Genomic DNA, 25,380 nt, shown 5'->3' with positions numbered 1-25,380 from the left:
TTTAATCCCTAAGCTACCAAACATCATAGCTTAACTTAGCCTAGCCTATCTTAAATGTGCTCAGAACATTTACATTAGTCTAAAGTTGCGCAAAATCATCTAACACAAAGCCTATTTTATAATAAAGTGTTAAATATTTTATGTAACTTATTAAATGCAGTACATTGTAGAGTATATGGCTGAATGGGAGCTGAGGCTCGCTGTGGCCCCAGAGCCTATCCCTAGCTCAGGAAAAGATCAAAATTCAGAATTCAACATATGCTTTCTACTGAATGTGTATCACTTTTGCATCATCATAAAGTTGAACCTCTGTAAGTTGGGGAGAATCTGTATGTCAGCTTCCTTGATGAGTCCTAGACTTAGAACTGGCATGGCTTCCTTTCTACTACATTCCATCATCCCAAGCAAGTCACATGGCCCAGCCCAGATTCAAGAGTTGGGGAAACAGATTCCACATCTTGATGGGAAGAGTTCCAAAGTCACGTGTAAGTAGGTGTGGAAACAGGGAGGGGTGGAACTTTTTGGCCATTTTTCCACTCAATCTGCCACCCTGATCATAATATATAGGTTAGTGTCCCAGTGGAGTAGATACTAGAGGAGAGAGACTTTGCTAAGAAAGGAAAAGGTTAAAGGGAACCAGGAACAAGATGAAAGTAAAAGGCTTACCTGGTAGGTGTGAGGGAGTAAGTGAAGCTGGCAGGATGGAGATTGCAGTCAGAATCAGGTACCACTAAACTACATGTCTTGGAGGAGGGGCAGTTTCAAGCAGTGTTAACATCCCATTTACAACTGTCAGTAGGAGGGGAGGTAAAATGGAGATGAAGATTTCTAGAATGGAAGGCGTCGTGGAAATGGAAAGGAAAATCACCCAGCATATTCTTCTCATTCATATTGAATCACTGTGTTGAATGTCTAGGAATGCCTTCATAGAGAAACCACAAGTCAGATGCTGAAGTTCGTGGAGCAGGGCAGTGCGTGACCTAGAAGGACACATGTGGAAGTAGCTAGGCTCAGCAGAGCCTGGTGTAAGTGAGAGGCCTGTTCTTTTGTATGATAGCTTTTAGGAGAATGGCATGGAAGTACAAGAGATAAATCTGTAGTTGTTCTCACACCTCTCCATGGATTGGGGTGGGGTGGGGAATAAACTCTACTCCAGAAGCCTTTGGAGGAAAAGATGTCATTTGAGAAAACAAGCTTCCATTTCTTCCCAGAAAACTGTCTTGATCTGGGTCACCTCAAAGCAGACCCTGAGAGAAGGTTTCCAGTGCAAGTAGTTTATTCTGGTGTACAGTGGTCATGGGTAGAGGTGTGAAGAAGTGATCCCAGGGAGGGAAGGCAGCCAGTAATTGGAATGTTTTGAAGCCAGTTGCCAGGAGGCGCCTGGAACTTAATGCCCTGGAGAAACCTTGGGGGCTGGTATTGGATGCACATCTCAGAGGTCTCCTCTTAGAGAGATGAGGGAGCTGGGGAATGTATACCCCGACTCCTGTCAGCCTTTTCTTGAGGATTCCCATGGAAGGGATAAATTTTTCAACAGTTCTAGATTGACAACAGGGTGATAAAGCACCCTGTCTGTTTTGGAGGTCAGAAAAGTCCTCAGGCAAAGACATTCAGATGTTGGCAATTGGAAGTGAGCCAGAAGAGCTGATGTAGAGAGGGCATGGTATGGGGCTGAAGCAGACAGCGTTTGCTACTGACATCTATGAAGGTGGGGAGATATGAAATTCCAAACTGTTTTTCTTAGACATGCAGCCAAACAGCAACGATTGCACCAACACAACTTTATTTTCTTTTTGATTTTAAGAACGAAGGATTAAGAAAACCCAGCTCCTAACTTCCAGATTAGTGATTATGAGGAAACAAGTTATTGTTCAGGAACTATGCTGATATGAACAAAAACTTTATGTAGTGAAACTTCAATTAGCCAAAATCTTTGGAGCCCAAAATGTGCTGCTTAACCTACTTTCAAACCAGGGAAGTCTGTAGATCTGCACAGTCCTATGTAGTAGGCACTAACCATATGGGACTATTTAAATTTATTTAACAATTAACTTAAAAGCTAAACCTTGAGTTCCTCATTCACACTAGCCACATTTCAGGTACTCAAGAGCCACAGGTGGCTAGAGGCTGTCAGCTGGACAGCCCCACACATGGAACATTCCCATTATTATGCAAAGCTCTATAAGGAAGGCTGGCCTTGGCACGCAGGTAAAACTGTCATTTTCTGCAGAGTGTGGGTTTTTCTCTAACTAAATCACTTATGGGAACGACAATTTTTTCTAATTTTGTCTTTCTCCAAAAACGTAAAACCAGGTAATCGAGGGAAGTTAATGTTTTTGTAGGTTTCTTTTAATCAAGACGTAGTTGAACCAAGACCAAAAAAGTAGCCTAAAAATTAGAGAGAGAGAGAAATTTTCATCAGATTGGGTCAAACTCTTAGAATTTGCTACATCTCTGAAGGACTGTGCACACTCCCCAAATCCTGTATATTCATTTTACAAACAAGACAGCTGAGACCTAAAGACAGGGAGCTCTTTGTGTGCCAGGAGTCACTCCCTTGTCTTACCCTGCCTCAGTCACTAGGGAGATAGCTTGTGAAAACCGACTTAGGAGATCACTGGAGAGCCCCATGGACGCTTCACACCCTGATTATAAAATGTTATGGATCACAAGGCTGATTTCCACCATCCAAAACTTTCCTTCTGTGGCCTGACCACCCTGTCATTGAATGTGCACATCTTAAAATGAATAAAAGGAAAAAACAAGAGCCTGGGACTTGATGCCTATCTTTCTTGAATACATCATACATAGCCTTTGGGACTCTAATGGAAATCAATTATGGCACAGAGCGCACATTCATTTTGTTTGCCTAAGATGAAAATCTGCAGTCAAACAGGAACTGTTTGAGGATCTGGCTACAACTGTGGTTGCCATGACAACACCTGGCCTGGCATCACTCAGATAGCAGGGTGACTTCTTATATTGCTGTAGCCCCTCCCGGTAGCCTCCTGTTATACACTGGTTTTATTTTGTGTTGTTTATTCCTTATGTTTAAGGCATTGCTATGCTTAGTAGCACATTTCTTAAATGTGAAGATTGAATTTGGCAAAAGGGAGAAGCCAGAAAAACGTTTTATTCTTTGATGATGACTAAATTGAGAATAGAGTTGGGAATTAGTTGACTGGTATGCTATGCCTTGAAATACAAAGGTAAGAGTAACTGTAATAGATGGTTTTGTGTCTGATCAGCTCCCCTTTGTTGGGTCACTACCCATCTCCCAGCTCCTATGAATTTTGACTGATTGGGCATTTCAGCTGCTCTTCTCCAGAGAATTGCCTTGGGACCATGAGAGTTCCCTTGCCTGGAAATGCCTGAAAGGTTTTGTGAAACCTCTGTAGCTCTCAGCTGACTGATCAAGGGTTACAAAAGCCCAGCCTCTTTTCACCAAGATAGGACTCTTGGGTGCCGTTTATACTGAAGTGCTCCGTGTAGCATCAGACTGAGGCTGGATTTCAACTAGAAACACACTCTACTTTCTTCCATTGATCCACTCCGCTTCTTTTACTCCCTCAGGGGTTTCACCTGAGAGTCTGTCCTCAATCAATCACATGCACATGTCTATTCAGCATTTCAAATGTCCAGTTAATTGCTTTGTAATAGGAACTTAAGATGTTTATATTCATCACATGTAAAGCTGCTTCAGGGTCTTTCCATGAGATTTCATTATGTCAATTCTATATTATCAGTTGTTCTAATTTTTAGTATATGTAGTGACTTAATTGTTTTTTTTTTTTTAAGGTATAGAACTTATCCCTCAAATAAGGATAGAAGATTTAAAGCAGATGAAGGTAAAATTGCTTGACTGCTTTGCAAGCACTCTTGTATTATACATATTGGTGTCACCAATATATCTTTGTTTCTCACCAAGTGTAATCATTATGGTTACAAAAAAAAGAAAGAAAAAAAAAACCCTATTTTTGATTCTCTTTTTCTCCAAAGGCTTACTTGAAGCATTTAAAGAAACAGCAGAAGGAGCTAAATTCTTTAAAGAAGAAACATGCAAAGGTATAGTGTTTAAAAGCTACTATTTTGTGTTATATATGGATGAATCATTTATAGCCAAAAACACAACTTTGATGCTGATACCAGACCACTTAACAGCAATAATTCATTCTAACTAGTTAACAATGAAATTAAGAAATAGAGTCTGTTTGGGAGTGCTTGTCACTGGTTTGTGGTCTTCATTTCTAACAGTTCTTTCAAATGCACAAAGCTTCATCCATTTAAAAATTGTTTCACTGATAACATGACTATATAAAATATTGGATCATAGTCTATTAAAGACCAACTCACAATTGTAGCCACTAATTACCTAAACTGCCAAGTCACTGTCACATAGGTTGCCGTACACAGTGGTTTACGGAGGGAGATGCTAGCACCTCCCACTCATGGCACCTAGAGAGAGAATGCTTGTCACTTTTTCTACCTTACATAAACCTTGCCCAGTAGCCTACTTCTGAAATAGATTTATTTTTGCTTTTTGCCCATAAGAGGTGGTCTTTTTGGCAGTGATTGTGAAAAATTATAAGAGCTAGTTGCATTGTAAGAGAACAGCAGGAGGTGGCCCCAGGAATTCTCCTGTGGGTTGTAAAACTTCACAGCACTCAAACATCATCATTTCCAGACTCCCTCACAGATAAAGAAGAAAAGGGTAGCGGCCGGGCTGGTGGCTGCCCCCATAATCCTAGCACTTTGGGAGGCTGAGGCGGGTGGATCATGAGGTTGGGAGTTTGAGATGAGCCTGGCCAGCATGATGAAACCCCATCTCTACAAAAAATACAACAATTAACTGGGCGTGTTGGCACGTGCCTGTAATCCCAGCTATTCGGAAGCCTGAGGCAGGAGAATTGCTTGAACCTGGGAGGCAGAGATTGCAATGAGCCGAGATCATGCCATTGCACTCCAGCCTGGACAACAGAGCTAGACTCTTTCTCAAAAAAAAAAAAAAAAAAGAAAAGGAAAAGCAACCCTTTCTTTCCTAAAGACGTATAACAACCAGGTACTGCTGGTAGGATAATGTCTGTCCTCTTCCAGTAAGGGCAATGAGAGCAAAAGAAACTTAATCTGTAATTTATTAATTGGGAAGAACTGAATTCTTTTAAACTAATCTTGCATTCCTGCTTCTTTATTCTCTGACCCAAGCCTCAAACCAAAGCATGTCCTTCAGAACTTGGCTTGGGTGATGTACCTTTTAATCATTCCACATGTTGAGATGCCCGAGCATTGTCTGGAACCCTGTCATTTCTTTAAAAGTTTGTACTCCTTTGAGAAGTTGGGCCTAATCTTATCCTAGTAGTGTTCCTTGCATTATTGAACTGATGGCTCAATGGATTTGCTGATACAGTCACTTCACTTCAAAGACTGTTCGTTTCTAAGTTTCATGAATAATTCCATTCAGTGAAATTCCTTACATTGCTCAGTGGGATTATTGGAGACAGAACAATTTAAAGTAGGGACTTCAGTGTTGTTGGTTATTGACAACAGGCTGAACTGTGGAAAACCAACAGAAAAAGAGTAAGAATGGGAAATAAGAGAGAAAGCACCTTAACTAACTTTAATTATTAGAAATAGAGTCGGTACCCCTATGCTGGAGCACTATCTAACAAATTTTTCTTGCATTTAAGTTGGATCACTTTCATTGAGCAGACACCTCAGTGGCCTTTGGGCTAGTTGGAAACATAAAGATTTTGGCTTCATTTAATATTTTCTTGAGGCATGACCAGAAAATAATATGCTGTGGTGGATGGTAATAATAGCAACAAAAATAGCCGCTAGAATTCCTGCATGCTCAGTAATTCTCAGATGCTGTGCTCAGCACTTTACATGCATTGACTCATTTAACACTCTCTACCCTGTAAGGTAAATTCTATGTGAGTCTCTATTTACCTGTGAGGGAATTAAGAATTATTGAAGTTATCTGATGTCCCAGAGTTAGGGAGCTGCAGAGCTGGTATTTGAACCAAAATCAAGAGTCCAGAATCCATACTCTTGCAGCATTCTCCTGTGTAGGATATGGGATGCTTTACTAAGTGGACTAGTTCGTCCCTGGGTCAAATATAGTGACAGCACATGGGACATTTGGGAAAATCACTATCAACTTTGGACAGTGTTGATATGCTGCTGGTTATCAGAATTGTTACTAAGGAAGGTTGGTCCTCAATGTTTAGAACTCAACCTACATCAAAGTTGTTCATTAGCTTCCTCGAGCCACTATGCCTGGCCCAAGCTAACCTCTCAGATGAAGAATATAGTGAATATATAATGAATATAATGAATATATATTTGCCGAATATATAACGAGGCCATCTCTATTAACATGTTGTATTTAGGCCGGGCACGGTGATTCACGCTTGTAATCTCAGCACTTTGGGAGGCCAAGGCAGGTGGATCACCTGAGGTCAGGAGTTCGAGACCAGCTTGGCCAACGTGGCAAAATCTTGTCTCTACTAAAAATACAAAAATTAGCCGGGTGGGTTGGCACATGCCTGTAGTCCCAGCTACTTGAGAGGCTGAAGCAGGAGAGTTGCTGGAACCCAGGAGGTGGAGGTTGCAGTGAGCTGAGATCATGCCACAGCACTTTAGCCTGGGTGACAAGAGCAAGACTCTGTCTTGAAAACAACACCACCATCACCAACATGTTGTCTTTAAAACTGAAAAATGAAAAACCGGTTAAGGAGAGGCGAGCAATGTGGTGAATCTATTACCATTGGACATACTTCATGCCTGATCTCCATGTGACTAATTTTTCTGTCAGTCAACACTTAAGTGGCAACACTAGCTTATACATATTGATACTTGCTTAAGCACATATTCTTAGGTATTCTCATAACAATTATATAAAGGAGTACTATAATTATATGAGCTTTGTATCTGTTAGATTTTGCAGGGTAACAAACCAGCCTAAGATGTAGTGTCTTAAAATAATGACCATTGATTTGGCTCACAATTTTGTGCATCAGCAGTTGGAGCTGGGTTCCAGCTGCTGAGTGATTCTTCTGGTCTCGGCTGGATTCACTCATGAATCTGTCATCACTACCAGTTTGGTCGGCAGATGGGGGACTGACCGTTTTAGAAAGGCCTCTGCTAAACCACTTCCTCTCTGCTTTATGTGGCCTCCTGTCTTCTTCCAGCAGGCTAGTCCAGATGTGTTCACATGGCTGGGGTCCCAAAAGACCAAGCAGGTCATGCATGGTTTCTTGTGGTCCCAGCTCAGAACAGACACACCATCACTTCCACCTCATTTTTTTGGCCAAAACAAGTTCTAAGTCTGGCCTTATAAGGACTCTACCTTTTGACAGGTGACAAAGTTACATCAGAAGTGGGAGTGGATACAGAAAGGGAAATTATTTTGGCCATTTTTATATTCTACCAGTCATTCAACAGATTAACTTATTCATACTTTAAAAAAAAATACAACTTCATTAAATCACCTAGTTTTTAAATGATAGAGCCAGGATTTGAACCAAATTCAGCCTGACTTGAGAACTCAAACTTGTAACCAGCTGCCTCTGATGTTTCCCCACTAAAGTTTTCTTCTCTTCATACATCTTTTTCCTTATGGTCTCAGTAACAGGTTTTTTAAGAGCAATCATGAATCTATCAGGGCACAAATATCTTGGGTTCCTTCAGGACTCGTTTTTCAACATAAGATCATTGGGCCAAGAGATGGAGGCTTTACAAAAATATGTATTTGTGCCTACATGACACTTAGCTATCATCCCCAAGAAAAGAGCATAGGAAATACATTTTAAATAAAGTCCTCTCCTATGCATGCTAAATTTTGAGCACTGTTTTTTAAATATACTTATCAAGCCTCCTTAAAGAAAAAGAGATTTTACCCTGTTGTCACATAATAATGAGAATTAATTCCCCCATCCTTTCTGTTTTATAATAGTTTTCACTCACCCAACGTGGGTCTAAGGCTTACCACCCTAAAGCCTTATGTTATAAAATGACCTGCTGAAGAAGAAATATGGCCTGGACTTCACTCTCCCTACTACTGTGCCCCTGGCCCAAACAGCACTTGGTAGCTAAGAGCAGGGACTAGTATTTAGTCTATATCCAGCAACTGCAGGGAGATCTCAGCTTTTACATATCAGCCTAGATCAAGCTTGTCCAACCTGCAGCCCCAGGCTACATGCAGCTTAGGACAGCTTTGAATACAGCCCAACACAAATTTGTAAACTTTCTTAAAACATTATGAGATTTATGCACAGAACTTTTTTTTTTTAAGCTCATTGGCTATCATTCGTGTTAGTGTTTCATGTGTGGCCCCAGACAATTCTTCTTCCAGTGGGGCCCAAGGAAGCCAAAAGATTGGACACTCCTGGCCTAGATAAATAATTCTACTTTTTAGACTCAAAGGGAAGCAGAGGATCTATGAACTAAATCTCAGCAGTTTAAGAAATAAATGTATGGTCCCAAGGACAGCTTATTTCCAAACTTACAGGTTAGCTACCAGATAGAAAAGGAACAGTGGTATGAATATGAGGTTCTGCCATCTGCAAATAGGTGTGTGATTTGCTATTAGGAAATTGAGAAAAAAAGTTGGGGATAATGACCATTTACACCCCAAATGGATACAAAAATGCCCATTAAGATGGCTATTTTTGGAAAATGGCAATGGTCAACTCCTTCAACCCTCTGAATGTACTGGCAATCAGACATCTACTTGTCTCTCACTTTCTAGAACCACTTCTTCAATTTGAAATAGAAACTCGGGTAATGGTTTTCAAGTGTCTATTATATGAGACACAGAAAAAGGAGAACTAATTAACTATTTCTCCCCCAGCACATGACTCATTGGGATCCAGAGCAGCAGCTGCTTTCATTAAAAGACAGGCATGCTTTTCAATTGTCCAATGAGGTCAATTTCTTGGAGGAAAAAATGTAAAACCCAAAGTTGGATACGTATCTCCAGTAACATGTTAGAAGAGGAATTACAGTTCAAATGCCCATGGGGGCCAAACAGGAAGTAGCTGAGGGAAGTTGGCCAGGTGTTGACTCCACAAAAACTGGGAGCGCTCATCTCTCTCCACAGGCCAAGTCAGACTGAGCTACCCTCATTGGTGCCTGGAGAGTAGATGGGCCATCTGTGTTTTCTTAAAGGAGAGTCAAAATATCAGAAATCTTATCTGAATTTCCTGATCTTTTACTATCGGCCTTTAATTCAACCTCTTTTTGAAACCATGTAGGCAAAAAAAAAAAAAAAAGAAAGAAAAAGTAACTAAACTAAAAACTGTATCTGCAGGCTGGATACAGTCCTTAGGCCACCAGTTTGCAGCATCAACATTAAATGAGTCAAATAAAATGCCTGAGAAGCCTATAAACTGGCATTTTTAGTAAAGCTACTGATGGAAAATTTTCTCTTTGCTATGCAAGCAATGTAGCTGACAGCACCAAGACTGCTGTTTAACTCATCAATTTTAACTCATGGTCAGACCTTAGAACCAGACCTGTAACTTGGTTATGCAGTGGAAAGCGGCAAAGACACGGCAGTTGCTGGTAATCTCAAAGTTACATGCTGAGCAATCATGATTTACTCAAAATTTTCAGCACTCTGTGAGGTGCGATCATTCACGCCCATAGTCACATCAGTCACAAGAATGAATTGCAGCAGCAGTTTTTCCCAAAAGAGCTGAATTTACCCTTAACTTGGTTAAGAAACATATACAAATTCTGCTAAAAGCTCTACATTTTTCCCCCAAAATGTCCCAATTAAGATTGACTTTAAGTCAACACATTTAATTATGGTACTTGTGGTGTGAATGAATAACAAATGTATGTCTCCTCCATAGTGTTTCATGATTTAACTAAGGACCAAAAGAATAAAATCAATGATGGACTTTTTTTAAAAGCTAAGACGGACTTAGAGATCATTTTGTGCCTCCTTCATTTTATAGAACAAGAAGCTGAGGCTTCAGCAGAGTTACATGGAAATCAGTAATTAGGATCCCCATTTGTTTCCAAAAGGAGAAATGGTGTCTGGAAACCAAGTTATCCCAAAACACTTCAGCGATCACTGCTTACCGCACAGGGATGGAGTTCTGAGAACAAAGATAAACAGAGACAATTTTTCAGGACCAGCTTTTCTGTTACTGACATTAATTGCAATCATTTTATTTCAATATGCTTTCAGTTTTTCAAATTATTTCTGGATACGTTAGGTAACCTTGCATCTCATAAGCAACTCATGAATTAGCTTAGGCAAAGGTACCTAACTCAGTTTTCTTGTTTTGTTTTGTTTTTTTTTTTTTTTTTTTTTGTTGAGATGGAGTCTTACTCTATCACCAGGCTGAAGTTCGGTGGCGCAGTTTCGGCTCACTGCAACCTCTGCCTCCTGGGTTCAAGTGATTCTCCTGCCTAAGCCTCCAGAGTAGCTGGGATTACAGGCATGTACCACCACACCCAGCTAAGTTTTGTATTTTTAGTAGAGACAGGTTTTTGCCGTGTTGGCCAGGCTAATCTTCAACCCCTGACCTCAGATGATCTGCCCGCCTCAGTCTCCCAAAGTGCTATTGGCATGGGCTACCCCATGCCCAGCCCTAACTCAATTTTCTAATAAAGACATTGAGGCCTAAAAAGATTTATATACATTACCCAAGGCCAGTTGGTTAATTATTGGCTGAGCTGGGACCGGAATCCAAGTCCTTTTGCTATTTTCCCATGCTGACTTTTTGTTCATGCAGTAATTACTTATTGAGCATCTACTTCGTACCAGGCTTTGTGCCATGTACTGGTAAACAGAAAAGACTGGCCCTGCCCTTGTAGAGCATATCATATAGAGTTGAGTCAATCATAAACAACTTTATGGTACAAACAGCCCCATTTCTCATATCTAATTGAGTTAATAAGGTTCACCAAAATATTTTCTTAGGAAATAATCTGTGTCAGTTTACTTTCAAGCCTCAAAGGCTCTACTTATCCTGTTCTACACTAAAATATTTAAATAAATAGTCTTCAGCCTCTTTTCAATGATATTTGCAAGATAATATAGGACTGTGGCACTTCTGATACATTTTGAGACTGGCATAAAGCCCCTTATTTATTATTTTTTTGCCCAGGTAAAATTAACATGTGTTAGCCAACCATAATACTTCTAAATCTTAGACAGAAAATAGGAGGAAGGCATTTTAGTAGGTACCAAGGTATTACAAGAGTAGTTAAATACATTCGGGGATACATCAATGTGTTCCTCTATTCCTGGGGCAGTAGATTAAGCTTGGAGGAAAGATCTATTGATTTAATTAGTCTGATTGATATCTCTATCTCAAGTCACTCCTGTATGTTGTTACGGGTATTGAATAGTATAGATAGGTTTGTTTATCACTACGTTTTGAATAAACTGTAACACGCATTTGAAACGTGATTTACATTAGATTTACTTTTAATCCTAACAACTCTATGAAGTAAGTGTTACTCTCCCAATTATAAAGATGAGCAGACTCTGGAAGGGTAAGCGGCTCATCCCAGGTCAGAAGAACTCATGTCCTTAACCCAGTGCCACATTGCAGAAGCTCTGGCTGAAATAGGTTTATATCACAAAGGCGCACACACATTGGTAATATGGCAGGATTTATGGGGCATTCCAATTACAAATTAAGCAAGACATTGTTACCCTAAACCCAGATCCACAGCAAGCTCACATAGCCTTTGTCCCCACCATTAGTTCCCATGTTGGGAATCTTCTACCCAGCATCACCCTCCTCCACTCCTTCTCCCAAAGAAAAGAATACTGAGGCCTTGTGTATGAATACATTTCTAAAGAATTTATATATAAATGAATTGTAGATCAAGTCCTGTGTTAATTCACTTAACAGCTGAGAAATTAAGGAAATCTCGGTAAAGACTTAAAATTTCCTTCCCCATTTATATTTTATGAAATCTTTAAAAGAAGTTCATGAATTAGATTTGCTTAAAGTCAAGCCTACTTTGGAAAGAATAAATTTGCTTTTAAATTAAGGTACTCATTTTTTTCAATAAGTAAAAGGAAATATGACTGTGAAAGTGCTTATGTAACCTGAACAACACATTCACCCATTCTAGTCATGAATAGCATCCCATTTCTCTGGTTCTCAAGAGTAAGATTAGGCTATAACATCAAGTATCATTTAGAGTTGGAACTTTCTGATTGTACTGATTTCATCTGTGCTTCGGAGGCTGAACAGCTAAAGAAATCTGATTTCATATAGGTCATTGGCTGTAGTCAAATGCCTTTCTCATTGTATGGGAAGAAATAATGTTTATATTGAAATACCTACTTTCCAAAGCATTGCAGCCCCAATTTCAGTGGTTATGTGAAGCAGATAGGAAAATATTTTTAAATATCTGTAAAACAGAAGGTCACAGCTCCTGAACACTTTATTCTCATAAACTGCATCTAAATAAGTAAGCCACTGAAAATATTAAGTGGCTTACTTATTACATTAATTATTACGGTGAATTAATTACTTATTACACTGTATAAGTAATAAGTAATTACTAATTACAGTGTAATAAGTAATTAATTACTTATACTGAATTAATTCAAATTCAGCTGATAGTGACAAACACAGAGGTGACTCTCATTATATAATGATGGTATTCAAGAGCTCCAAAATGCGCAGGTGTTTACAAACCATGTCACATGATGAATAGTTATATTTAGCATATACAAGAGAAGAAGCATGGTGGCTGAACTTGCATGTTTGAGGACCAGTGTGTGGAAGGGGCAATAGGCTAATTACATGTCTCAGAAGAACAAGGATTAATGGGTGGAAATTCTACAGAGATGTGTATGTGTGGAAGAAAATACTTTGAGATGATTGGCACTACTCACTGGTGAGCAGGGGTGCCTTTGAATTGGGCATGTTCACTAGACTGAGGCTAGAGACTTCCATGATGGAAATGCACTTGGACAAAACACTAGTGTTTAATGGGAGAGCTGGACTCTACACCATTCTCAGATTCGGTTACTCCTTGACTTTCTAAACGAAGACTCTAGGGAAACTGGTGAAAGTTAGGCCAGCCCTATATGGTGTGAGCCATGCTGAGAGTCCAGTTCATAACTACAAATCCTTCTTTTCAGGAGCACAGTACCATGCAGAAGTTACACTGCACACAAGTTGACAAAATTGTGGCACAGTATGACAAAGAGAAGTCCACTCACGAGAAAATCCTAGAGAAGGCAATGAAGAAAAAGGGGTAATACTGTTTATTTCCTGCTGAAGACTTTTCAATGTTTGTGTTTTATCTTTTCCCACAGTTTTGCTGCCTGTTTAGGTGAAGGAAGAACTTAGTGTTGACTTGATTTTCATCTTAAAAATTATTCCTGGAAAGTAAGAAACTCATTCATTTTAAATGCTCTAACATCATAACAGGTCAAGGAGTAGACGTACCTTTTCATTTCAGGAAGGTTCTCAGCAGAGATTCTGAAATCTTTTAATTCATCATAATTAGTTCTAATATGGATTAACCTCAAATAATTGAAAACAATTCTTCTTTTCTCTGAGAATTGATTGTCCTTTTTGATTTTGAGCTAATTTTAAATTGACAGAAAAATTGCAAAAATAGTACAGAGTTCCCTTATGCCCTTAACTCACTTTCCCTAAATGTTAACATCTCCATAGTACAGTTGTCAAACCAGGAAACTGTCAGCAGTGCAATACCATTAATTAAGCTACAGTGATTTTTCACATTTTACCGGTTTTTCTGCAAGTACTCATTTTCCATTCTGGGATAGCCTCCAAAATCACACATGACATTTAGTTGTCATCTAAGTAGATGTCTGTGATAATTCCTCAATCTCTCCCTGTCTTTTGTGACTTTGACTTTTGAAGAGTCTGTGATAATTCCTCAGTCTCTCCCTGTCTTTTGTGACTTTCACTTTTGAAGAGTTCTGATCAGTTGTTTTTGTAGAATGTCTCTCCTTTGGGATTTGTCTGATATTTTCTCATGATGAGAGTGAGGTTATGCATTTGTGGCAAGCACATCACAGAAGTGTTGGTGCTTCCTTCTCAGTGTATGATATTGGCGGGGGTGAGTGGGGGGTGATGTTGATATGTCCCAGCATTGGTGGTGTTAACCTGGATCACTTGGTTAAGGTGGTATCTGACAGGTTTCTGCACTGTCAGGTTACGTTTTTCCCTTTATAAATGCTTTGGGGGAAAATTCTGTGAGATCATGCATACATTCTATTTATCTGGGAAATAATTTTCCCACCTTTGACCTCCTCCAGTAGATTCCCTCTGGTTTGTGTCTCTTTCCTTCAATCCCTGCTGATGTCTTTGGCATGAGAGAAAAGGAGACTGAGATTTCTTTTTACTATTTGGGTTTTTTTTTTTTCCTGTTTGTTTATTTTTTACAGTCACTCAAGATATACCTAGAAAACTAAGCTTTAAAAATAGAACAGATCATGTTTGTTATAATTTTCTTGGACTTGGTTCTTATTGCTGAAATTTCAGATCCCAAGACCTAAGTTCATGACATGAAACCAATGTAATTTGCTTGAGGAGTAAATGGTGGGTAACTGCATATGCCTGCCCTGGTCTCAGGCCTCACTGTTTGAGAGGTACCTTCATTTTTATTATGGTTGTATTTTTCAGAAAAATACAAAGCAGGCACTGATTATTGAGCATCTGTTATTATGTGTCATCTGCCTTTTGTTTTTCCTGTAGGTTTCACTATGTATCACTGAGGCAGAAACATGCCTGTTACTTAGAAAACATTTTGATCTGTATGTTAAGGGAGTAAGTCGCTCACCTCAGAGCTCATGTGGCAATATTGGTGGTGATTACAGTAAGTTTTGATGAGCTGTGATTCTTCTAGATTCTAACCACATCAGCAGCTTTGGCCTATTTATTTTTTATAAATTAATTTCTCATATTTAATGGCATTTCAGGCTATACTATTGAAACTGATGATAGATGTAGACTCTTAATACCAAGGAACAAATTGTCGACAACTTTATAGTACTCTCCAAGAATAAGGTTGTTGGTATTCACAAGATACCTTTTCAAAAAATGTTTCATGCATTTTTGTGGATGGCTGTATTTGGAAACACAGTTTTGTCTTAACCAAACCAAAAAACTTTATTAAAGAGGTTTCAGACCCGAGCACAATAAGAGTACATTTCTTTGCTAAAAATAATATTACAGTTTTCTGATTCAATCAATCATGAGTGCTACATTTAGAAATGTAAAAAAATGAATAAAAGATACCTTTACCTCATGATTGTTTTTACTCTCAAAATGTGGGATCAAAATGTAATTTACTATAAACTTGGTAGTTAGTAGAAGTATTCCTAATGTGACACTTAACCCCCCAAAATAGGCTATTGAGTGCTCTTGGAGGTCTCTCAACAAATAAAGCCCTATTTTATCCTAAATGTAGATGAGACTGGAAAAGTCTAATCTGCAGATTTCTTCCTGAGCCTGTGCTGTCAAACGCAGCACGCCCACTGGGCTCTTTACGCAGAGCGTTTTCCAAGTACTCTAAACAGCAGAATCTTAGCAGTACATTAAAAGTTACTTCAAAATCAGACATCAGATACTTTCTTCTGGAAAGCTGTATCTGAAGAAAGTTTCTCATTATTAAGATTGACCATGGTATCAGGGTGGCCTGGACTTGGTCCTGTGGTGTCACCCAGGCTGAAGTGCAGTAGCCAATCTTGGCTCAATGCAATCTCCACCTCCTAGGTCCAAGCAATTGTCCTGCCTCAGCTTCCTGAGTAACCAGGATTACAGGCGTGCACCACCACGCCTGGCTAATTTTTTGTATTTTTATAAAAATGGGGTTTCAGCATGTTGGCCAGGCTGGTCTCCAACTCCTGACCTCAAGTGATCTGCCTGCCTTATCCTCCTAGAGTTCTGGGATTACAAGCCTGAGCCACTGCGCCTGGCCCATTTGGACTTTTAACTACAACTGCTAAAAAGTTAGTGAAAAGGGAAATTGGTAACAGCCCTTGGAGCTTTCTCATGCAGTATCTATTTTTAAGACAAATGAAAGGTTTCCCCTTACTCTTACCTACTCAGCTGAAAGGATCAATTGACCTGGGAAAGGGAAGCTTTATTCAAGTGCTTTCCAGCTTTGGCTAATGATTATCTCTCATATGCTTTCCTCTCAGGGATCTTTAAGGTGATGGCAAAAAGATGAATGGGTAAACAAGGAAGGCCAAGCTAAAGTTGGGAAAATACAAAATTACAAAAATTGTTTTGCATAGCCCAAATATAAAGAAGGTTGATGCACTAGAAGGGGGAAAATAAAATCTTGACTTTTAATAAATATTACAAGTGCGTGCCCTTATGCCCACAGATGAGACTGTTGAATAAAACCTCTCATTGCATTTACTGTTAAAGACCGGTCTAGAATTAAGATAGGGGAATGTTTCCGCTGTGCCGCAAGCTCACTGAATAACAGACGAAAGAAACTTGCTCAGTGCCAGCCATTGAGAAGTGCTACATTTGATGCGAGACCTCACATTTTTAGAGTAATGCTTCTCTCAAAGGAACTAAGAATTAATATTATAATGAAGCATTCTGACTTGAGCTATAATAACCAGAGCATACATGCTGAAGACGAAGCTCAGGACCTGTTCTTGTTTCAGCAGCGACGTGGCTATTCCAAAAGGAAAACATAATCGCTGAAATAAGCAGTAATGGTTGCTGGGCAATCGCCTAGCATATATTTCCTACTCACAATAGAATAAGAAGCAGAAATTGCCCTATGGTGCCAAGGATTGCTATTTTCTTCTTCACTGGCATGTTTAAAAGACAAAAATTGGCTTTATAACCAAACGGAAGAATTTAAAATTCACTTCAAGGCTGAAGACCTATTTTCCAGTTTTCATCCCAAATAATATTTTATTGAATAAGTGAAAAATAGCTTGAAGAAAAACAGGAACCAAAATGGAAACTGACAACAGCCCCTTAACAATGAAATAATTGTGAGGTTTGAAGTGCCTCTTTATGTAATGGTTGAATTGAGTAATCATGAAACAGATAATATTTTGTAAGGTGTGAATCTATTGCTAGAAAGACAAGTGTTGCCCAATGAGCCATGGCATCTCACATTTGATGAATATATTATCTTCATCAGAAAGCTTTGTAGCAAATACCCATGGGAATGGGAAAATATCTAATTTCTGGCATGCATTTGCAACTTTCCATTTTCAGGGGAAGTAATTGTCTCGAAATGAAAAAAGAAACAGAAATTAAAATTCAGACACTGACATCAGATCACAAATCTAAGGTAAGAAAATGCCCATTTTTACAGCAGTGACTTACAGAATATACTTTGTAATTTTTTAGAAGGAGTACCTGGTATAAATCAGAAATAACAGTAGCCCAGAGGTGGGCTAGTAGCCTGCATCTGTTCTGGGATGTCAGGGGAGCCAAGGGTTCATGTTTGTCTCAGACTCACTGGCTTTGAGAAGAGCCACTTCATGTAATATCTTCTTTTGTCTTGTCTGTTGAACTGTGCTAACAGTATTTATGTTGCCTGCCTCAGAGGCATCAAGTAAAACAATAAATGAAGATACTAAAAGGAAACATTACATAAAATACAGAATATACTTCCCCATTGAAGTAACATTAAACATAGGACAGAGAACTATCCAGATTGGGCGTTGATACTTACTCTCTCCTAACTTTACTGTGGAAATTTGAGATGAGAAAAAATTAAGAGCTGATATTCTAAAAAAGAAGACGGGCAATAGGAGCTCGAGAGACTTTAATCAAATTTGTGGGCATTTGGAGAACTAAGTGTTAAGTCCCAGTTAAGAACACAAACAATTCTTCCAGCAATAATAGTTTTCAAGAGAAAAGGGGAAAAAAACTGTTAAAGAAAGCTCCAAACAATAGCTGTGGTCCAACTAGCCAGCCTTCATCTATCTATATGCAGCTGTGTCACCTGGCCCAATAGCCCTGCTATGTGCGTGGAGTAGCCAGGCTCTTCAAGATGTTCTCCTTGGTAGCTATATATTTTATAGAGCATGAACTCTATAGAGGTAGTAAGTCATGTGTCTTTAAGAGTTATTCCCCATTCTCTCTTCTTAACTGGAATGTTTGAGAATTAGTGGTTGTGCAAACTGACACGATTCTTAGATGCTTTGCATAAATAAGAGAAGCCTTGGCAACAGTATTAGTTTGCTTTTGCTGTATAATGAACTGTGCCAAAGTATAGTACATTAAAGCAATGACTACAGTTTATTCGGTCACAATTTAGTGGGTCAGAAATTTGAGCCATGCTCTACTGGATAGTTCTGCAGATTTTGGCTGGACTCACTTTGTATCTACAGTCAGCAGGGGGTGCATGTCCTCACTTGTGTATCTGGTACAGTAGTTGGCTACCTGTTGGTCGTTTTCCTACATGACCTCTCAACCTCTAGCAGGATAGCACAGGCTCAGTCACAAGGTAGCCTCAGGGCTGCAAGCACAGCAGAAGGGCAAGTACGCTCCAGCCTCTGCTTGCGTCACATTTTCTACTATCTCATTGGCTAAAGTGAGTCACAGGTCACCCAGATTCAAAGAGCTGTAGAAACAGACTCCAGCTCTTGACAAGAGTGCTGTGAAACCCCGCTGCAAAACCCTTCTGCAAAACAGCACTACAAAGAGCATGGATACTGGGCAGGGAGGACTTTCTATCCTAGTATCTACCAGGGTTGACACAGTAAGTCATGATCCAGAAATAAACGAACACACAGCTCTCTACTCAGACATGTGCTGTTATGGAAGTGAAGCTGGAAAAACATGAGGTGATAAAGAGAATCCTGATGGAATGGGTAAAGGAGTCCAAGGACCACACAAACCAGAGTGTTGGCCGGGCGCAGTTGCTTATGCCTGTAATCCCAGCACTTTGGGAGGCTAAGGTGGGAAGATCACCTGAGGTCGAGAGTTCGAGAGCCTGGCCAACATGGTGAAAGCCTGTTGCTACTCAAAACACAAAAATTAGCTGAGCGTGGTGGTGCACACCTCTAATCCCAGCTACTTGGGAAGCTGAGGCAGGAGAAGCTCTTGAACCTGGGAGGTGGAGGTTGCAGTGAGCCAAGATCAAGCCACTGCACTCCAGCCTGGGCAACAGAGGCAGACTTTGTCAAAACAAAATGAAACAAAACAAAACAAAAACAAAAAAACAGAGTGTGGCAAAATGAAGCAGTGAAATAAGGGGTGACAATTAACAGTTAACTATTCAGAGCCAAAGCAGTTGATTTATTTTAGTAAACAGTAACTTCCTGCTTCCCATTGATTAGTACGTATTTTTTGGGGGTTATAGGTGTCTCATGTTTCACCAAGTAAATTGGTGGGAGGAATCTAAATACCTAAATAATATTGTGCTTTCGGGTTCATACCTGACCTATGAGGATGACAATGGCACCACTCCCTTTTCCCAAACAGGTCAAAGAGATTGTAGCACAGCACACAAAGGAATGGTCAGAAATGATCAATACTCACAGTGCTGAGGAGCAAGAAATCCGAGACCTGCATCTCAGCCAGCAGTGCGAGCTGCTCAAGAAGCTACTCATCAACGCCCACGAGCAGCAGACCCAGCAGCTGAAACTGTCCCATGACAGGTGGGGGAGTTGCCATCTCCACAGTAAACATCTAATCTTTAAAAACAAAAGCTGATTTTGTGGGTATAAGAGAGCCAAGGTAATAAGTGAAATCAGTTTGACATATAACATGTAGCTCTTTTGTATATCTCATCATATGGCTGACTATAAGAAATGGCCCCCAGGGGCCAGGTGTAGTGGCTCACACCTGTAATTTCAGTACTTTGGGAGGCCAAGGCAGGAGGATTACTAGAGCCCAGGAGTTCAAGACATAGCAAGATCCTGTCTCTATTTAAAAAAATAAAGAAAAGATAAAAGAAATGGCCCTGCCTTCAGAGGGCTTACAGGTGTTTGCAAGATACTATGCTTATAGCAAAGTTAGGTCAGATACCAAAGTAGCATATGACACATATTTTAAAATGTCAGGGGCACTAAAGGCATTCAGCTCAGAGGAGCTCTACCTTTTCAGAATGGTCATGGAGACCTTGCAAAATGGTAGGGCTGGAACTGGCCCTTGGAAAATGATCTGGAGCCTCTTAGGAAGAAAAGACACACAGAGAGACAAAGACCAATCCGTTGAGCTCCTAGAGTGACTGGGTTCTGGTCACTTAAAGGCTACATGTGGAGAGAGCCTCCATTTCCGTTTGTTACAGTGTTAGGGCGTCTGTGAACTTTGGAAAGATAGGCCTGATTAAGAAACAGTGAAGTATCAGTTTATTTTGGCCCATGTCCACTTCAGTGAAGTGAATATTGCATCTGAAATAGTGCAAGCCATGAGCTGGACTTATCCCTGAGCGAAGGGTTGGTGTCTGTTACATCTTTTTATCATAGCTCGGTTGCAGCTTGGTTGGTTCTTACTTAGTGCCTATGGTGTGCCACAGTTAGGGTCTGTGGAAACACAACAGGAGTAGAAAATAGAAGCACTATACAGATAAATCAAACAAAAATGTTTTTAAGGCCAATTGCATAAATTATCTGGCTGTATGCCCAAATTCCCAGCTTGACTTCGGAGTGACAGATACTTTGCACAAGAACAAAGTGTTTGTGCTATGGTTTCCAATTCTCATTTGAAGCAACTAATGAGGCCTACCATGCTCCATTTTCTGTAGGATAATGTGCTGTACCTCCATGTATTTTAAAGCATTCTATTTAGTCCTATAGGATTAGAAATTGTCTTTTCTTTGTTCCTTAGAAATGCTCTTGATTTGCTCTGCAGAAAGATGTGTTCATCATCCTGCCTTTGATGATTGCTACAATGACAGATTTTAGGTGCCTCCCCTTGTTCAAAGATACTTCACGGAATACAGCACAGCACTTATCTAACCTTTTATAAAAGAAAAATTGAATAAAGAAAAATAAAAATATTATCTCACAACTGTAGGCATTATCCGAAAGGAAAAGACAAAGTATACTAATTCTTACGTTGCTTAGGAAGTCATTGAAAGAGGCCATAACCTAGTTACCAATATACCTTAAACATTAAATCCATGGCAGAAGCACTTTTCAAAGTGACAGCAGTATTTAAGCTTTTCCAAGCCCCTGGTGGTTGTGTTTCTTCATCGTCATCACAACTATTCTTGGTTAAAAATTTTTGCTTTCTTGACACTTGTCAGCAACATTTGGGCATTGGTGTTTGTTGAATGAATGAATACAGAAAGGTCAATTTCCTAACATGTTATGGAAAAATCTGAGAGTGACCTTCTTGCGTTCAGAGTGTCTATACATGTTCCTGCTGAAGTGGCTCTAGGGTAGCTGAGTGAACAACTCTCCGCTTCAGCGTTGCCCATCCCACTGAATGCAGCGCTTGTTGTTACAGCGCCTAGGCAACCCGACTGCTTGGATGCTGGTTTCCAGGCAGTGCTTTAAGCAGGTCTCAACAGGTTATAGAAAAAATTCTTTGTAATCATATTCTATTTAGCATTTTAAGTTTTATTCCTTTAATGTACACATAAATAAACATATGTATATCATGCATGCACATGCATTCACACACACAGTGGTTGGTCACCTGCAAACCTACTTTTTTTGCTACTCTCAGCTTACTTGAAACCATTTAGTCCCTTTCATTCCCATGGATGATAGAAACAGGAAGGCCGTATGTGAGGGTTAGAATACTTTTCCTCTCTCTCTCTCTTCCAGCCCATCTGGTCCCAAATAATATGAGGCAAAGCTGAGATCTCTATATTTATGGACAAAAATACTGTCTCCTCATCACAGCCCATCAGTCACTTCACCACTAGGTGGCCACTGCCCCTCAGGGATCAGCATCCACATGGCTTGAAGCCCCTTCCCTCCTTTTTCCAAACTGCAGAACTCGATGAGCTCAATAATAGAAAAAACAAAGAGTGAGAGGAGTGGGCCTAGTCCTGTTGCTATGCACAGAAGTATTTGTGTTTTTTTCTTTTCATTTTTAAACTGTCTATATGTACATATAAAATGTAAACTTTAATATTGTAACCATTAAGGACATTCACACTGTTTTGTACCCGTCACTACCATCCACCTCCAGAACTTTTTCATCTTTCCCAGGTGAATCTCTCTGCCCCTTAAACAGTAACTCTCCATCCCCCCTCCCTGTTTGTTTTCTTGTGTTTAATGCATAGGGAAAGCAAGGAAATGCGAGCACACCAGGCTAAGATTTCTATGGAAAATAGCAAAGCCATCAGCCAAGATAAATCTATCAAGAATAAAGCAGAACGGGAAAGGTAAGTCTGAGAGTGCTTGCTGCAGGAATGTGGCGTTGACTTGAGGACACTGTCTCGACTACGTTTACATGTGTACACACACACCCATCTGAGACGTAAAAGCACTTGTGGCTTTTAACTAGAAATCTTGCTATTGTAACTACAATGAAGATCTGTTATTATCACTGTAGTACAATTGTCTACATTTTCTGGTTGCATACTGCCACCAGTAAAATTAGTTTACATTCAATATGTATGTGCTTCTTTACAAAGTTGTATAAAATATGACATAATCAATATAATTCCTTTTTTTTTTTTTTTTTTTTTGCTTATTTTTTTTTGAGTCACCCAGGCTGGAGTGCAGTGGCACAATCTCGACTCACTGCAACCTCCGACTCCCAGGTTCTCCTGCCTCAGCCTCCCGAGTAGCTGGAATTACAGGCACGCACTATTACACCTGGCTAATTTTTCTATTTTTAGTAGAGATGGGTTTTCACTATGTTGGCCAGGCTGGTCTTGAACTCTTGACCTGAAGTGATCCACCCACCTCGGCCTCCCAAAGTGCTGGGATGGCAGGCTTGAGCCACTGTACCCGGCCTATAATCAATATAATTCTGAAGCACCCTTCCCAGGTTCCATTGGGTCATTCTGCAGGCCTCTCCCTTGCTCAGGTGTTAGTCTGCTCGGATGGGCCAGTTCTGAATAGCAGCAGCAGTCAGGAGGGCGGTCTTCTTCAGTAGTCCTTCACTTGGGATCATCTTTAAAGCCCCCACCCCATTTGTCTCATTTGTCCTATGTTAGGTGAGGCTTTAGAAGCAGATCAAGGTAGGAATTTAGGTGCTTGTGATTTACCAAGTAAAGGACCTTCAGAGAAAGGGAGTGAGGAAGCAGAAAGGCCCAGGGCAGGCCCTAAGCAAGGATGTGGTTTCACCTAGAGTTCCTATAGCCTCAAGTAAAAAATCACACCACAGGTCTTTCCCTCTTTGAAGCAAGAGTACCTGGCTTTTGTGTTTCTGTATTATGCAGTTATTGGCTGCCTGAGATTGGGGGGAAGGTTTGTGTGACTCCAGAGAAGGTGCCAGGTGCAAGCTCTTTAGACACATCTGGTAAAGGGGATCTGAGGAGCTGTCAATAGTCATGTTACCCAAGGGATAGGCACTTAATTCCCAGCAATCACCTGTGCTGCCCATCATCCACCTCCGGAAACCTCTGAGAATAAAAATGCTGTCAGCTCCTTAACCAAGAGACTGGGTTAGGCCACCAGCAGTTAGGGATAGAGAGGTTACTTCTTTTGCAGGAATAATACCTAGCTAGAAGGCGGTCTTTTGGCCAAAGTCCATGTCTCAGAGGAAAACTGTGGGCCAGGCACTGTGGCTCACACAGCACTTTGGGAGGCTGAGGTGGGGGGATCATCTGAGGTCAGGAGTTTGGGACCATCTTGACCAACATGGTAAAACCCTATCTCTACTAAAAATACAAAACATTAGCTGGGTATGGTGGCGCATGCCTGTAATCCCAGCTACTCAAGAGGCTGAGGCAGGAGAATCACTTGAACCTGGGAGGCAGAGATTGCAGTGGGCTGAGATTGCACCACTGCCATCCAGCCTGGGTGACAGAGCAAGACTCCATCTCAAAAAAAAAAAAAGAAGAAGAAGAAAAAGAAAAACTGTTTTATGCCCCACCACCAAACACTGAGCAAAGTGAAGATTCACAGTTGGGGTTGAAACATGAACATGAAGTTTATGGCCTTGGGTCACTCATCTGTCTGTTAAACACAGGCCGAGATGTTAGAAGCTTTCCAGCTGCAAAGTAAAGCACCCATGTTCCAATTCCCCTGCTGCCTGACCTTTTTTGGGGTGCTTGCTTGATACCTGGTGTTTCTTCCTTGCTTTGAACATGGCAGGACTATTAACTTTGCCTTGATGTTATTAGTTTTTAGAACACATTTCAATTATTGAACAATAATTAAAGTCAAAGCATGATAAAATATAAAGCATCACACCACCCAGCACATATTTTGTGCTGAAATTTTGTTGGATTAAATGCTGTTTTGAAATACTGACCTACTAATAGGATATGGAATTCCATGGTAATTTTGACCTGGAGAGGAATTTCCCTTTCAAGACATTGTCTATCACATTTCCCAGTCAACATGGAGTATTATTTCTATCTCACAATAAGAACGTTCTAGGGAGATGATTATCATTTTAATCAATGCTTATTTGCACCAGCGTTATGATATCTCCCTAGTTCTCATTTATTTTTTAAAAGTGTCATTCTCAGCCAGGCACGGTGGCTCACACCTGTAATCCCAGCACTTTGGGAGGCCAAGGCAAGCACATTACCTAAGATCAGGAGTTCGAGACCAGCTTGACCAACATGGTGAAACCCCATCTCTACTAAAAACACAAAATTAGCCAAGCATGATGGCACATGCCTGTAATCCCAGCTACTCGGGAAGCTGAGGCAGGAGAATCGCTTGAACATGGGGGACGGAGGTTGCAATGAACCAAGATTGTGCCATTGCACTGCAGCCCGGGCAATAAGAACGAAACTCTGTCTCAAAAAAAAAAAAAAAAAAAAAAGTGTCATTCTCTGGATGTTATTCTCGGATAATCAACTTTGTTTAAGGTTGCTTAAACAAAATACATGGAAATGACACCTTCTTCAGCTTGAAAACATCAAATATTTCAGCCATGATAAAACCTCATTAATTTGAACTGTTGTAGACTGTCCAAAGTGAAATATAGAATTAACCATGACAAATGTGCCAATTAATAGCTTTTTACCATCTTTTTCAAATACATTACAAAGTGGACGTTAGCTTCGCTGAGGTCAAATTATCTTCAATTAGGAGTTACTGCTAACTAAATTAGCAAGGTTCTTAAAATTTATCTTATTTTGAAAAAATGTACTTATTTATTCTAACTTTGTATTTTTATTTGTACAACTGTATGGGGGTACATGAGAAAAATTGTTACATGTATACAATGCCCAGTGATAAAGTCAGGGCATTCAGGGTGTCTGTTACCCAAGTACTGTACATTTTTGGTTAAGTGTTGTCATCCTACTCTGCTCTCCTTTGTAAGTTTGCATTAGGTGGTAGGTGGT

The 25,380-nt window shown here is 40.1% G+C and overlaps 1 protein-coding gene across 15 annotated transcripts in view; it reads left to right on the top strand.

Annotated features, from left to right (window-relative positions):
* The window catches only part of PLCB4 (phospholipase C beta 4), a 393,998-nt gene that overhangs the window by 359,363 nt on the left and 9,255 nt on the right, over nt 1-25,380 (top strand). For all 15 annotated transcript variants that reach the window (XM_032295442.1, XM_032295436.1, XM_032295438.1 and 12 more), the window contains 6 exons: nt 3,799-3,848; nt 4,000-4,065; nt 13,127-13,242; nt 17,211-17,286; nt 19,431-19,606; nt 22,189-22,290. In XM_032295442.1, coding sequence (XP_032151333.1) covers nt 3,799-3,848; nt 4,000-4,065; nt 13,127-13,242; nt 17,211-17,286; nt 19,431-19,606; nt 22,189-22,290 — 586 coding nt within the window. The remainder of the gene's footprint in view (nt 1-3,798; nt 3,849-3,999; nt 4,066-13,126; nt 13,243-17,210; nt 17,287-19,430; nt 19,607-22,188; nt 22,291-25,380) is intronic.

Source organism: Sapajus apella, unplaced genomic scaffold (assembly GCF_009761245.1).
Source record: "Sapajus apella isolate SASKATOON/1434 unplaced genomic scaffold, GSC_monkey_1.0 scaffold33, whole genome shotgun sequence".
Classification (NCBI taxonomy): Eukaryota; Metazoa; Chordata; class Mammalia; order Primates; family Cebidae; genus Sapajus; species Sapajus apella.
Note: the sequence above shows the minus strand (reverse complement) of the source record. Positions and strands in the feature narration are given on the sequence as shown.